The sequence below is a fragment of the Lathamus discolor genome, chromosome 11 (assembly GCF_037157495.1).
Source record: "Lathamus discolor isolate bLatDis1 chromosome 11, bLatDis1.hap1, whole genome shotgun sequence".
In the NCBI taxonomy this organism is placed as follows: Eukaryota; Metazoa; Chordata; class Aves; order Psittaciformes; family Psittacidae; genus Lathamus; species Lathamus discolor.
Genome location: NC_088894.1, coordinates 8,851,693 through 8,866,544, shown reverse-complemented (window position 1 = coordinate 8,866,544; position 14,852 = coordinate 8,851,693). Strand labels below are relative to the sequence as shown.

The following is a 14,852-nucleotide window of genomic DNA, read 5'->3' as shown; positions in this document are numbered from 1 at the left end:
GTGGAACAGGAAAATGCTTTTTGCCAGGCCAGGCTTAGCAGGTGCCTGCACCTGCAGACAAGGAAATAGGAAAGTCAACTGCTGAAAGATGTGATTCAGCTCCTACCTTGTCTTGCTGACCACGTGGGGTTATGATGTTACTTTCCTTTTTTTGGGTTTTTTTTTTCAGTTTCTTCACCTGAGTTTTGGCTATTTTCTTGCGTTTTTCATGTTTTCCCCATTACTGAGGTAGCTGATGGCACTGTCCACAACACAATGAAAGCCAAGCAACTTGTCAGAAATGATCGTGAAGTTTTTAATCTCTGACAAAATTCTCATCAGTTTCAAATTTAATCTAAATTTATGTCCATGCCATAAATACAGCTCCTGTTCTTTGTGCGGTGCTAAGAGGCTGCTCAGCAGCACGAGGTGCAGACGAGTTTTTAAGGATGAGATGTGGCAACAGTGTGGAATTATTTACACATCTGTATTTATCCACAAAACACCGTGCCACAAAATCTGGTCCTGTTTCGTGAGAGCTCTCCAAGCAGGGGCTCTGATGCCTTGGCACAAATCTTTCAATCTGCAGATCCAGTTTCTACTAAAGGGACAAAGTTGTGCTGTATTTGCTTTGTTTCTTGCTTCCTTTCCCTGCAGTAAGTGGTGCTTCTCAGCTTGCTCTTCCATTTGTTTTTGCTGCTGTCACTGAATAAGAGACACATTCCGAGGAAACAGTAAAATTTATTTTTACCTCTTATCTGACCAATGGGATTCCTTAAAATTTGAGTGGGGCTTTCGGGATGTTAGAGTATGGTGCTTGCTGCTGGCTAAGAGGACTTTTGGCTGCTTTATGGCTTCTCAAAGACTTTGTTGAGTTCTGCAGACTTAATGCTTCACCCTTAGTCCTCCACATCAAGTGTAAGGGTGGTGAGGCACTGGAATGGGTTGTCCAGGGAGGTTGTGAATGCTCCATCCCTGGCGGTGTTCAAGGCCAGGTTGGATGAAGCCTTGGGTGGGATGGTTTAGTGTGAGGTGTCCCTGCCCATGGCAGGGGGTTGGAACTGGATGATCTTAAGGTGCTTTCCAACCCTAACTATTCTATAAGTCTAAAAAGAGTCCCAGCTCACGTGCACCTGCAGGAAGTCTTGGGGTTCAATAGAGTGGGTTTTGTTGCTTTTTATTTCTTCCTAGCTTCCTGTTGTTTCTTTGATTTCTTTTGTCCCTTGGTGTCCAGATTTATGGTGAGCATTTGTTAGCACATGGAGCCGAGGTGCTGTGTGAGCTGACTGTATCACAAGGCTCTTCTTCTACAGAATAGGAAGCAGCAAGATATGCTGGCATTCCCAGCTCCTGAACAGCTCAGCCCCTTTCCTAGCTGGGTTTGAAGGGTGAAACAGCTGTACCCAGATGGAGGTGCCTCTGGGCAAGAAGGGAATGAAGGCTGCTGGTGGTGAAGGGTTCACATGTGACATATTTGTTGCAAAGCTGTTATAGGCACAAAAATAACCTGCTGTTTTGAAAGGTGCCTATCTAAAGATCATACTCTCAATTTCTGACAAACTATTGATTCTTTACTGTTGGCTTGGATGGAAATCTGTTTGGCCAGTTCTGCTTCTGGGATCACTATGTCATTTCTGCCAGCCCCTGAAGAGGGTTTAGGTTTCACCATTAGACTATTTCAAAAGGGAGCGGGTGATGGGGGAAAGATTTTTACTAGTCTTGAAACATGCGTGAGTATGAAGCTAAGGTACTTGCTCAGTCTTCCACTCCTTCCTACATGTATCAAAAAAACCAAATACTTTTTAGTGGTGTCTAATCAAAACCTTACCAGAAGCTGCCATTAGCATTACCTGGCAACATTAATCCTCAAAAAGCGGCCAGTGAAGTCCTACCGGTCCTGCCACTGTGGCCGGCTTTGAGGAAGAATCAGTGTTGCGTGCACAGGATCATGGTGTCATGCCCAAGCACAAGCCACAAACACAGACCCAGGAGGTCTGTGTCCTGGGAGACACCTCCAGGTTTAGATGCTGCCTTTTCAACCAGGCTGCGGCTCTTTCCCCCTCCTCCGTTGGCAAACAGGGGACACACGATGTGTTGCTGCTTTGTAGCCGCTTGAAAAGTTGCCTGGGAAGACAAGCGTGCGTCTGTGCAGGGGGCAGCCCAAGAGGAGGGTCTGTAGCGATGAAGCGCGGTGTCTGCCCGGCTGGGTGCGAGCTGGGCAGGTTTGCTATGACATAACTCTTTGGAGGAGGGGGGTTGTGGCCGAGACGGGGTGGGGGGAAAGAGGGAGAGAGAATTAGAGCCTGCAGCACCCAGCAGTGATATCAGACCCAGGATCTGGCAGCGCTGGGGTAAAGCTGCCACCTCTCCACTGCACCTCACACGGCAGCCTGGAACTCCTGCTCAAGGGGGAGAGCAAGCCAGCAGCGACAATCATGGCAACGCCAAATGGGTTTATTTCTTCATGACCTCTCTCTTCTCCTTCTCATCAATAATTCACCTGAGGGCTTTTTTTTTCTCCTCACCCTACCCCCCCTTTTCACTCTCTTGTTTGGATGTGGAGAGGGGGGAGAAAAGGGGGCACCGGGAAGTGTTTGTTTTGTTCGGCAGCTTTTTGTGGCGTGTTTTGAAGAGCTCGGGAAAGGACCCGGGTAAAGACAGACATCAGACATAAAGAAAAGGCACAAAGTGGTGGCGGGGAGGGAGGAGAAGAGAAGAAGGAGAGAAAAACCGAGGCAGAGGGAAGAAGCCGGAGGAAAGAAGACTTTGAGCGCGGCGCTGCCGGGAGGTGCGGGTGTGTGCGCGGGTGCGTGTGTGTGCCCGTGCGCGGGTGCGTGCGCGGGGGGAGCGGAGCGGCTGCCGCTGCTGCGGGCGCTGCCTCCCGGTGCTGCGCGGCGCGGTGGCCGGCGCGGGGCGCGGAGCGGCGGCCGCGGGTGCCGACCATGGGCTGGCGGCTGCTGCCCGCCGTGCTGCTGGCCCTGGCGCTGGGCGGCCCCGCGGTGTGGGCGCAGAACGACACGGAGCCCATCGTCCTGGAGGGCAAGTGCCTGGTGGTCTGCGACTCCAACCCGGCCACCGACGCCAAGGGCTCGTCCTCCTCCCCGCTGGGTATCTCCGTGCGGGCGGCCAACTCCAAGGTCGCCTTCTCGGCCGTGAGGAGCACCAACCACGAGCCCTCCGAGATGAGCAACAAGACGCGCATCATCTACTTCGACCAGGTACGCGGCGGGGCCGGGCTGCCCGTGCCCCATCAACAGGTGCCTCGCCCCGCGGGGTCCCCCCCACTTCAACCATTAATTACGGTGCAAACTTAGGGTGCCGGGGGGCGGCCGCCTGCGGGGAGTCCCCGCCGAGCCCCCGCACCTCGCGGCTGGAGGCTCGGTGGGGCCGGGGGAGCCGCACCGCGGAGAGCCCCGCGGTAGTTTCCCACTTGGCCCCAGGGGATGGGCGGAGCGGGGTCGGTGGGGGGCAGCCCGTGCGCCCTGGGGTGCGCGGAGGAAGCGGGTCCCGAGCCCAGCGGGGCAGCGGCCGGGGCTGTGCGGGCACCCGAGGGGCAGCTCTCGCCGGGTGCCAAGCGGGGACGTGGTCGTGGGAGGGATGGGGATGGGGTTTTCTCAGGTGAGAGAAGCCGACGCAGATTTTCAGACGGGCTTTGAGGGGGGAAAGAACGAAAATGAAAGAAAAATCATTTAACTTTTCCATAACGTTCAACCTGCAGCTTCTCTCTTCTCAGTCACTGATAGTAACGTAGGGATGCCAGCACACATTTTATACGCCAGCTCCCGTCTGAGGGCGAGTCCAAAGTAATTGAGACTGATGGTTATTTTTCTTCCCATACCACATTATAATGGACAGTAAATTGTCATGACAACTGAGGCCAGATATGTCACATAGCTTAATACTAGCAATGTAAATTACCTCAAGTTCACCGTCATTCCTAGTGGCTTTCCAGGGCTGCGTCTGGCATAAAGCAGCCTGAAAACAATTTAAAAAATAAAGCATAACTATGTGGAAAGAAAGAAAAAAATAGTCACTAAAGAAGATATTTAGCATACGGACAACGCACTCTTTTAGTATGTTCCCCCCTGTTACTTGTCTCTGTTTAATCAACCCCAAATTGTTATTAGTGCTTACAAACCCAGATAAAGCAGCAAAGGCTCACAGCCAGTCGCGGCTCAGATGTGCCAGGTATTGCAGTAACTCAGTCTGCCTATTAAACTGGTGAATGAATTGTATCCTTCACGTACATCCTTCCTCTCTGCTTGATACTTTCAGGAAGACAATACTGACTTGACTGATGCTTCTTAGCCAAAAGCAGCATGCCACTCCCTGAGTTAGGGTTTTGGTGTCATTTTGGGGGAATGATAAACAAATATGCATTTGCTTAATCTCCTCTAAACCTGTACAGAAGAAAAGTCTTGAAGTTATGATATAGTAGCAAAGTAAGAATTATTTTTGCCCTAGTTTATTGTAAAGTTGTACTATCAATATAATTAAATATCCATTTTATGAGTATTATACCAGCTCAATTAAGAGAACAAATGAACCAGCAGGGATGTAGATGAGAAAACTCCATGGGTGAATGGTTTCTAAAGTTAACAGTTTGTATTCTTCACTTAGCACGGAATGCCTGTGCTAATTCCCATACTACATTTTTCTGTTTGCAGATCCTAGTAAACGTGGGCAATTTTTTCACGTTGGAGTCTGTCTTTGTAGCACCAAGAAAAGGAATTTACAGTTTCAGTTTTCACGTAATTAAAGTCTATCAGAGCCAAACAATTCAGGTACGTTGATTATAATTATAAAACATTTTACTTATACTGTTGATTTAGAATAGGATCTTGACTGAACACAGGAGTATTTAAGACTTTCCAAGCAAAACAGCTTAATTTAAAGCTGTGCTGTGGTGTAGAGTTCCTAGCAGTAGAGTGAATACATTTAAACTGTGAATACATTTAACAGCTGTTATAAGGCAGGACCCTCACCTCAAGTAAATTGCCACAGCTTCACTTCTACAGCGTAAGAACTGAGTATCTGGGGTGACATAAAAGTATTAAATAGATTGAATCATCCAAGAGTAAAATGGAGCTCTAAACTTAGCTGCATAAATACTAATGAGGAGTCGTATTTTGCTACAGGTTAAACTCAATGTCTTGAGCACAGGAGTTCTGGGGATACGCACCAGATTTGGCTATTTCTGTAACAAACTGTGACTTGGCTGACAGCTCCTGATGTCGGGTGTCTGTCTGTAACAGCAGTCTGATGTGGACCAAGGTTAGCTAAGGTGGTCTGCTTGTTCTGTAACTACACCAAAGTGTTATACTTCTTCAGGGATGTCTTCTAGGGAACCTTTATAGCACTTTAAACCTTTTTTTCACCATATAATACAGAAAAGACGTGTCATATATTTCTTTAACAAAGGAGTGATTCTGCAGTTTCTTCTGGAGCTTTACAGCAGCTGAACTGTGCAATTAAATACAAGCATGCTCTAGCTTAGAGGAAAAGCCTCTAAGTTCCTGAACATCCCTTGCTGAACTAGCAGTAAATTCCTGAAAGTGCATTACTAAATCTTCGTGCCAGGTCATGCAATTTCTGTGACATACATACTGGCTTTCTTGATCTGGAATAACATCTGTGGCTTCCCTTGTTTCCACCCATGAGACCACTGGCTTCGTAGAAGTCTCTGATGCTTTTCCCCTGATCCGTTTTGTCTTCAAATGTGGTTTTCAGTGTACGAGGTTGGATAAAATGGGTATCTGCAGGAGGAGTGATCAGTCATTTCTTTGTGGCAGCTCTGACTTTGGGTTGCTGGGAAAAGTGTAAATGGTAGCAATGGCTGAGCAAGCTGGTGCGAGACACAGTCACATCCCTGGTGAAATTCGCCTTCAGTTTACAACATGAAATCATGGATCCATTCAGATCAATGACAAGAGTCTTAAATGGAATATTGACCTCATGAAAATCTCTATAATGAGCTTATATGCTATTTAATATGCTCAAACTTTGTTCCTGTCACTCTCTTATATGCAGGAGGTTGAAACAGCATAGAATAACTGTCTGTCAGCCAGCTGCATTAGGTTTAAAATACATATTGCCAAGAAAGATGTCAGAGCTTAGATACTGTAAGTCCAGTGCAGACTTTGGTGTTTCATATGCCAGGCACTCAAACCTGGGAGCTTAGGGCTTCTAACAGGGAATGTTACAACCTCTGACATGGCCTGAAATCTTTCATACCTGAAGAGTTCCTAAAGTGATGGATGGGTTTGGTTGACTCCAATTTGGCATAGTTGATGTGAGACTACCTGGTGCAAGCCTGTAATGTGTTCTTCTGGAGTGATTAAAATAGCTGTAAGATGATCTGCAGGGGAACCTGACCTAAAGAGGTGGTACAGAAGGAATATGATAAACCAAAACCCAACAATGAGTAAACTCTTGATGCCCTTTTCTTGCATGTGTGATACCTAGGGGGAGGACCAAAAGCCATTGCAGTGGAGCTAACCAGCTTGAGGCTCAGCCACATGCAGACTTAAACACCACTAAATCACCTGAAGGCTTTCTACATAAGTGATATTACTATGCCCCTGGAACATCTGCTAGTGCCATTAAATATCATTAAACTGAAATTGGTTCCCTGGGGACACCTGATTAAGTAGATTTCCCAGATAGGCAAATCCCAAATCAGGGCCAGATTCTGCTGCCCTGACTTATGCTGAGCACTAATTTATTCTGTGGTGGCTCCAAATAAAATTAATGGGAGCATATGCAAGGCCAGCATACTCCATATGAATAAGCATTTCATAATTCACCCCTGTGTGACTGCATTATAGCTGCTTAAAAAGAAAAAGCAGAAGAAAGCAAATAGTTTGCCACTGGGGAAATTAAAAAAGCCTGGATCTGTCCATTCCCCCAGCCCCTGCCCATCTTTATTTACAGAGTATCTGTGTGAAGCTGTGTTTAGAGCAGACGCTGTGCTGACTTTCAAAAATGCTTTGTAGGAAAATGGATTCAGCACCAAAACACAGTGTGGTGATTCTTAAAGCTAAAGGTCTGTTCTAGACTTTCAAACTAAGCTACTGTCAGTTATGGAAGGGATATATATTTTGCTCTCAATGAAGTGTAAGTTCGCAGCCTGCTGCAGCATCTTTGACATCTCATTAGGTGCCTATATTGCATTTCTGGGTGCCTTGAGTTTCTTGAAATATCTTTGCTAGTGAATATCTAAATAACCAATGAGGCAAAATGAAACAAACTGAGGTAATAGCTCACAGTTTCATATACCAGGGAGTTACAACAATTAATGCCCCAAGGAACAGAGGAAAGCAATGTCATGTTGCACACTGACTATGCCTGGTCCAAAGCGGTTGGTGGACAGTGTCCCACCAACTTCACTCAGCTGCAGGTGAAGCCCATGAAGAATGAAAGTGCTTTTATGCTCCAAATACTAATAATGTAATTATTAGTTCAAAACAAAACAAAACAAAAAGCAGTTAAGACTGGGATCTTAGCAGACCTCTTACTTTGTAGTTAATATTCAGCGGTAGTTCTTGGAGTTTTTCTGTTAATTAGAGCTTTTCAGTGTTTTCTTCTCTTGTAGGTTAATTTGATGCTAAATGGAAAGCCAGTCATTTCTGCTTTTGCTGGGGACAAGGACGTCACACGTGAAGCTGCCACAAATGGAGTCCTGCTCTATCTGGACAAGGAGGATAAGGTTTACCTGAAACTGGAGAAAGGTAATCTGGTCGGTGGATGGCAGTATTCTACGTTTTCTGGCTTTCTGGTCTTTCCCCTGTAAAGTCAATTTTCCTGTGATATCCATCCAGATGTGGACTCATCATTGCCCCTGTTACATGAAGAGCATTTTATCATCATGGGATTGATGTCTCTTTCTTGTTTTTTTCATGGGTGAATATGGATTCTCTTTATGGATTTGGCCCTATCTGAACTACTCAGAAGTTTCACAGAATTTTGTGTGCTTAAATACGATATATTTGGATTGGGACTAAAGCAGACAATAAATATCTATGCTTAATGTTACAGTCTAAAGCTGCCTGCAATATTTGTTCTGATTTCATTTACTGGACTTATTGGATTCATGGGAGAAGTGGATTTTCTTTAATTATGAAAAGACTGGCAACCAGGTCTATATTTAGGAGAGTTCAGACTTCAATCAAGAGTTAGTGTGTTGCTGCCAAAGAACTGTATATTGATATATTGGTCATACATGTTTTTGCCATTGGGACTTAACTGACATGATCTATCCCATTGTCTTGAGAAAGGTAATTATTATACATAAGTGGTTGACTTTAATTCTCCTCTGCGTGTAGTGTGTTGGATGATTCACCAACCATATTTATGCTCTGTCACCTGTCACGATCAAGTCTAGCCTACAGAAAGCTAAGAGGTTACGGTTGTATTTTAGTTGTAATAAGGTATTCCTCTTTTCCGTGTTTCCTAAAGAGAAGAGCAGATTATAACCATAAAGAAAAATATTCTTACCAGCATTAGAGGTGGTTATTGAGGCACAACTTTGCAAAACAGCTTTGCCCTGCAGGAACTCTTGCACTTGTTATTCAATTTTAATCAACATGATTGATAATAACTGCTTTATTAAAACCCTAAGGGATTCCTTCCTTAGACATGACCACTTTATTAGCTGGAGACGAGATTCCCTTGTTTGTAATGATGTGTATTTTTCAAACCTGTTGTGTTAAAGGTATCATCTGGTTTTGCCTTAACTTCACAACTGTACATAATTTTAGATCATACGTTTTAACAAATATTAAATCCAAATAGCTGGTACCTAACATGGGGCAATATCTTTTTGGCTTTTTGTACGAGTCATATGAATCCATAAACTTATTTATTCTATCATTGTTATATAATAAAGATTAATATATGTTAGCTGAATTTTTGACCTTTGGATTTTGGAAGTCACTTCATGCTATTTTTTTATTGGATATAATTACTATATGCAAAGTGTAAACTTTTGGGATTCACAGAAACTGTCCTGGGAGGCAGGAAAACTGCCCTAATTTAGTCTGGCAGAATCCTAGAGGTAATCAGAATGTATAAATAGTAATCACCTATGCATTTTATTAAAAAAAAAAAAAAAGGCAGAAATGCTGACTTCACTGAAGTTAGTGTTAAGAATCACATTGATTCCAAAGGGCATTGGGTGAGTCCTGTGCTTTAGATTTTGCCATCAGCATTGAACTCTGGTGCCATCAAACTGAATATAAAATAAAATGATTTTCACACAAACTGCTAATGAAATCTTCTTCCCTCATGCCCAATATATAATATATACACTGAATTCAATGGATATTTGTGCCTTGTGTGTCAGGAAGGATGCAGTTCTAAATGAAAAAATACTATATACTTGAGAATGTTTGTGGATGGAAGCAATGCCCAGCAACCTGGGACCTTCTCTAAAAGTCAGTTTAGGCTTGGATGTGCTGGTATAGGTGATCTGTTTCCAGTTTCTTCACTTGTTAGCCAAGTGCAGTGTACCATGTTGCTCTAACCGCTGTAAATGGATTTTTCACTGATTTAAAGTGTAATGCACAGCTGGTTGACGTTCCTGATAAAAATGTCAGGGAATCAGTGGCACAAAAATCTGCCTGAATTCCTTATTTTTCTGGACCAAACATACAGGAATTTTTGGGGAAATTTCAGGAGGATAGGTGGCTACATTTGCACCCCTATGAGATAAGTCAGATGAGGAGGTCATTTGCTAGACACAACATTGTTTCAGTACAGAACACCGCAGTTTGCGAGGAAGTGGAAAGACAGGGCAAGAAAGTGAATGATTTACATTGCTGAAAAATACTTAAAAGTTTTCTATTATGACTAATCAAAATGTGTTACCACCGTACCCCCAAAAAGTGTATATCTGATATATATGTATATCTACCCCCCCCCCAAGATCACAGCACATAGTATGAATGATAGTATAAAAAGGTTATTTGCCATGAGTTTATTTCAGAAGGACATTTTGTATAAAACTGGTAAAATCTGAAAGCTCACTCATTAATATTTATGTAATGTAAAGGAAACATTGTTTGTACAGAGACAGAAGAAAAATGGCATTAAAGGTGTCAGTATACTTTTCAGAGCGATCAGATGTACCTAACTTCTTTAGTTTGTAAACATATCATCTTCAGAAGCTGCCTTTAGCATTCAGCAATAATACTGAGATTATATCCTCAGACACTGTTTGTTGATTTCCCCTTGGCAAAACATTTCTGATTGCTTCAGCGTCATTAACAGTTGTTTAAACTTTAACTAGAGAGTCTAAGAAGTTATTCAATTAAGGAGATATGTTTCGATGGAAATCTCCTACATTTTTCTCCTCGGCCTCAAAAATCAGATTTACTAACTAATTACTTTGCTATTGAAAGGAAAAATAAACTTTGGAGAAGTCACTGTAGAGCAGCTTGTGCTATCTTCACACAAGGCTGAGCACTGACTCTGCTCAGAGGTGGTCTCTAGAGACGGGCAGTTCTCTTAGCTCATGTTTAAATGTTTAAATAAGAAAGATACGTGGGTTTTAGACTACAAGTTTTGAGCTACCTTCCAGATCTGGAGCTGACTTTCATTGTATTGTACCACACTTCAGGTATGTCAGTAGGAGCTTCTCCCAGAAGAGATAAGCTAAGCCAGCTTAGATAGAGCTGCGTCTGGAAACTCTTTCTTCTCTCTTTTTCGTCATTACTTTTCCTTCTGTCTTCTTGTGTCACTGCTGCAGTAGTTTTCTTGTTCAGAAGCAACAGCTCAGGAGACACTTCAAATTTCAAAGGGTATTTAAGATTAGAGGCTTGATTATGTTTTCTTAAGGAACTTAAACCTCCATTGAGCTGCACTGTAAAGGTTAGAGCTGAATTTCTGATCCTGTTGAATCTGATGGTGCTAGTCTTATTGATTTTGGTGGGGGAGAATTTCCCACTCTGTGTGTATCCCTGTTACAGAAGACGCTGAGGATCTGTACCCACATCCTTCAACATATATCCACTTTGCAGTCAACTTTGTAGCTTACAAAGATTGATCGTGCAAGAAAACTTTCTGGCTATGTGTGGAAAAAAGAAAACAGTTACTTTCTGGGAATAAAATATATGTTGCTATTATCAGTGATTTCTTTACAAAGGGGATCGGTATTTTTAACTTTTTATCCATGTTTTATTTCTATAATTTTTTTATTATAAATCTAAGAAAAAAAACCCCCACTATTTGTCCTCCTCTGGCGATGTAAATGTTTTTGGTAGAGCCAGGAATGCCCTGGTCATGTAGGTTCATCCAGCGTCAAAAGCTCCTCTGTTGAATTCTGTTTGTTATGAAGAGTTTAGGCTACATATACCAGATGACTGTGGAACCAAACGAGAAACCGTTCAAAAGAGCCCGGGTAACAGAAGTGTTTTTGGAAAAGGCACCGAGGCAGCTTTGAAACTTTCACAAGCAGTTTTTTCTCCACATGAAAGGAAAAACTGACTTTGAAGCATAGAGAAGGAAAACAGACCTTTTTTTTTAAGCAACATTTTGTATTTGTTTGGTGTTATGGCATTTTCCAGTAGTATCTGAATATTTTCTGAGCTCTGTGCCAGGTCATGGCAGAGAAGTATTGCAACCTCAGTGTTACAACTGAGAAAAGGGAGACAGGGCTTGGGAAATGACCAGTGCCAGAGCACCAACACATCCACTGCTGGTGCTTGGTCCTGGGTAGTCCTTTTCCTGATACAAGGAAAAAGGGTGTTTCTGGAGTAAATGGCGTACCGCTGTATTTCCTTTTCCATATAATTTACATGTCTATTTCTAGAAAGACGAATGCAGTGAAACAGGACAGGTTTAAATGCCCTAACAAATAAGGTCACAATTAGCTAGCAACTCTTTCTTTTTGGTTGTTTTTTAAATGAACACATCTGCAGCAGGTATTTTTACAAGCAGGTTTTAGGATAGAGAAGATAAATGCAAGAAGCCATATGTCATAATCACAACAAAGAAGCCAAACCATTAACATGAAATAGGGGCTGAGGCAGAGAAACAGATATATGTTTCTCCTCCTTTTATAAGGGTTTCTGAGTTGGTAACAGGTTTTACCTTAGCAATTCATTACAGTTGCCATTCATATTGTAAGATCTCTTTATATTATCCAAACAACATTGTCTTTAGAAGACAAAGCAACCAGATGACTCAATGCAAATAAGCAAAGAGCCCCAGTGACAGAATTTATTGGCTGGCACATGCCACAACAACATATTTTTTGTGATATTGCTGTCCAGACAGAAAAAGCTCCTTTGAGAAAAGACATTGTCTTAGACACTGAGCTAAAGTTATTTATCTGTTGCTGGTTAGAAATGGGGAGGGGGGGAGGGGAGGAGAGAAACCCTAGAGCACTAAGGGGAATGCGTACAAAGAATAATGATAAAATCAGTCACCATTATATAAGTGATGATGAGAATAATGGAAATGTGGCTTGAATAGTGTGTTTAGTGAAAGCTGTGATCTAAGGCGTTTGATGGAAGCAATCACTATTTTAATCTTCACGTCTGGGGGAAGGGAAAAAGCCAGTTGCATCATTTTTAACAGGTTCTTTTCCTTCTCCCCCCCAATCCCCCTTTTTTCTTTCTGCCTTGTTCTGCTTAGCTGCAGAAAAAAAGTTATCAGAAATTATCTAAGAAAAGTTAATTTCTGATGCGGTACAGGGATGTTATAGGTCTGGGGTTCTTTTGTATTTGATGTGGGGATAAAAAAAAAAGGTAGTGGTGGTGGGTGAAATGGCCATCTTGACTTAACCCAAATACATTCGTGACCTATCATCCAGTTCAGTGAATTGCCTAAATATGTTCTGCTTATATGCGTAATACTTTTCTACAATGCGTGATACCAACCCATCTTGTTAGAGCCACCGTATTGTAATCTGATGGCTTTTAATCCTTCAGGAGAAAACTAGATGTAGAAGTGTAGTGCAGAGCATTGGAGATCAGCAAATAAAACAGCTTTATCTCTGTACTTACATGTGTGCCTGGATTTACTCCTACAAAGCAGGTCTGTCATCCCTGGGGTATTTTGATGCAAAGGACAAATGTGTGTATGAAAACAAGCTGAGAGTATGGGTATTTCTGAATTACTGCTGACACAGGGAAGAAAGTGTACCTTAATCTCATTGTGAGGGCATTTAAATGCTCTGTATTGTCCTAATGCTGAAAGGAAGCAGATCTTCATGGCTCCTGGGCAGAGTGACCAAAACTCCATGGAGATGACAAGACCTGCCCGCACATGGAGGTCTGTATTGACCCAAATGCTGGGGCCTCTATAGACATCTTAGAGCAGTGCTGTGCAGTAAAGGATGCTGTGAGCTGTCCTGGAGTTTTACTCCATTAAAAAAAAACAATGATGTTTGGGGTTTTATTTTATCCCTTCCTTTGCAAACGAAGGTCTATTTAGAGTAAACGTAAGGGATTCTCAAAGGCAGCCTTTAGAATTAATACTGTCTGAAAATAAGGAAAATTTTTTCTAAGTATACAGCAAGGCTAAATTTCTCTTAAGTTGAAGGCATGCAATTAACTAGCAAAGCAAATTAAAATAAAGAAAGATACATCTGTGCTCTACTACACAACTAAGCATAAAGGAGCAAAATTGATTCTGGCATCAATCCCACATACCTGCAGAACAGCTCAGAAGCTCCATCCAGCAGTAGAACAACTCATTATGCCGGCTATTCCCACTCTGCAGTAGTAGAAACAGCCACTGGGCAGCCTCACCTGGCAGCGCTGATACGGCTTCTGCTAATGAGGTGAGTTTTCATGAGCTGAAGGTTAGTGATGGTGTCAGGGCATTTTCCTGGAACAACAGGCCTCAATGTGGCTCCTCCAAGCTCCTCTCTATCTAGCCCTGATCAGCCTTCACCATGCTCCCACCTGCAGCAGGTTGCAAAGTTTCATTTGGAACAATTCCCTATCAGGAAACACCATTTAAATTCAATTACTATTGGCAAAAAGCAGACACATTAGAAGAATTTTTCTTTTTTTTTTTTTTTTACTTTTTTCCTAAATGAAAGGAGAGAATTGGTTTGGATCAAAAAGCTTTTGTATTAAATTTTAAATTCACTCTTTATTTAAAAGATAACATCGGTTCAAAAAGAAAAGGGGAAGAATTTTCACTGACATAAAGCATTTTAACTTTTGAAATAAATATTTGCAGATGAAACAGACTGCTCTAAAATGGTTTTTTTGTCACCAGAATTTCATTTGGGTAAAAACTGTGTGATTTTAGAAGTTTGCTCACATTTTTTGTTTAAGTGCATTTCCAAATCTTTTTTTTTTTAACAGAAAGCAAATGTATTCCTACAAGCTCTATTTTTATTCTATTAATCGATTTGCTAACACATACATAACTGTACGCTGTATCTGTTGAAAAGTCCGCACAAAGATTTCATGATTGTGCTTTTTTTAATACCAGAATGTATCTTTAAGTCGTGGGGAATGCTGGTTTTGTCCTCAGTGAGAATCAAACACTGCGTATTTCCTATGTTGAGAAACCCCAGATCCCATTAAGAACACATGGCTTAAACATTCCAGTAGAGACTTGTCTTAGTATTCAAGCTCAGGGAACTTTTCATTAAGACCTTTGATGCTTTAAGGTCAGGGTAAAGAAGAGAGGTCCAGCTTTCACATAAAGGACTATTTAATTTGTGCCTCCATTGCCATCCTCAGTCCCTAATACCATGTGGGTGGCCAGCTTATTGTATTCAAGGTTTTTCATAGGTTCAGGTTCTAGCACTCTTGCTAGATGCTCAGCACTGGCTGAGCACTAAGTGCCTCACCAAGAAGCATAATCAGTTCCTTCGAAGCTTAGGAAGAAAGACATTTGTCCTTTCACCC

General features: G+C 42.4%; 1 protein-coding gene across 1 annotated transcript; it reads left to right on the top strand.

The window, feature by feature from the left end:
- The first annotated feature begins 2,316 nt into the window (after window positions 1-2,316).
- Window positions 2,317-7,887, top strand: CBLN4 (cerebellin 4 precursor). Its single transcript, XM_065691685.1, has 3 exons — window positions 2,317-3,197; window positions 4,647-4,763; window positions 7,574-7,887. Exons 1-3 carry the CDS (start codon window positions 2,922-2,924, stop codon window positions 7,769-7,771), a joined length of 591 nt encoding a protein of 196 aa, XP_065547757.1. The 5' UTR covers window positions 2,317-2,921; the 3' UTR covers window positions 7,772-7,887.
- Window positions 7,888-14,852: the final 6,965 nt, after the last annotated feature.

Coding starts and splice junctions, on each gene's coding strand:
- CBLN4 (XM_065691685.1), top strand. CDS start 2,922: ATGGGCTGGCGGCTGCTGCCCGCCGTGCTGCTGGCCCTGGCGCTGGGC. Junction 3,198..4,646: donor GCATCATCTACTTCGACCAG/GTACGCGGCGGG, acceptor TTCTGTTTGCAG/ATCCTAGTAAACGTGGGCAA. Junction 4,764..7,573: donor ATCAGAGCCAAACAATTCAG/GTACGTTGATTA, acceptor CTTCTCTTGTAG/GTTAATTTGATGCTAAATGG.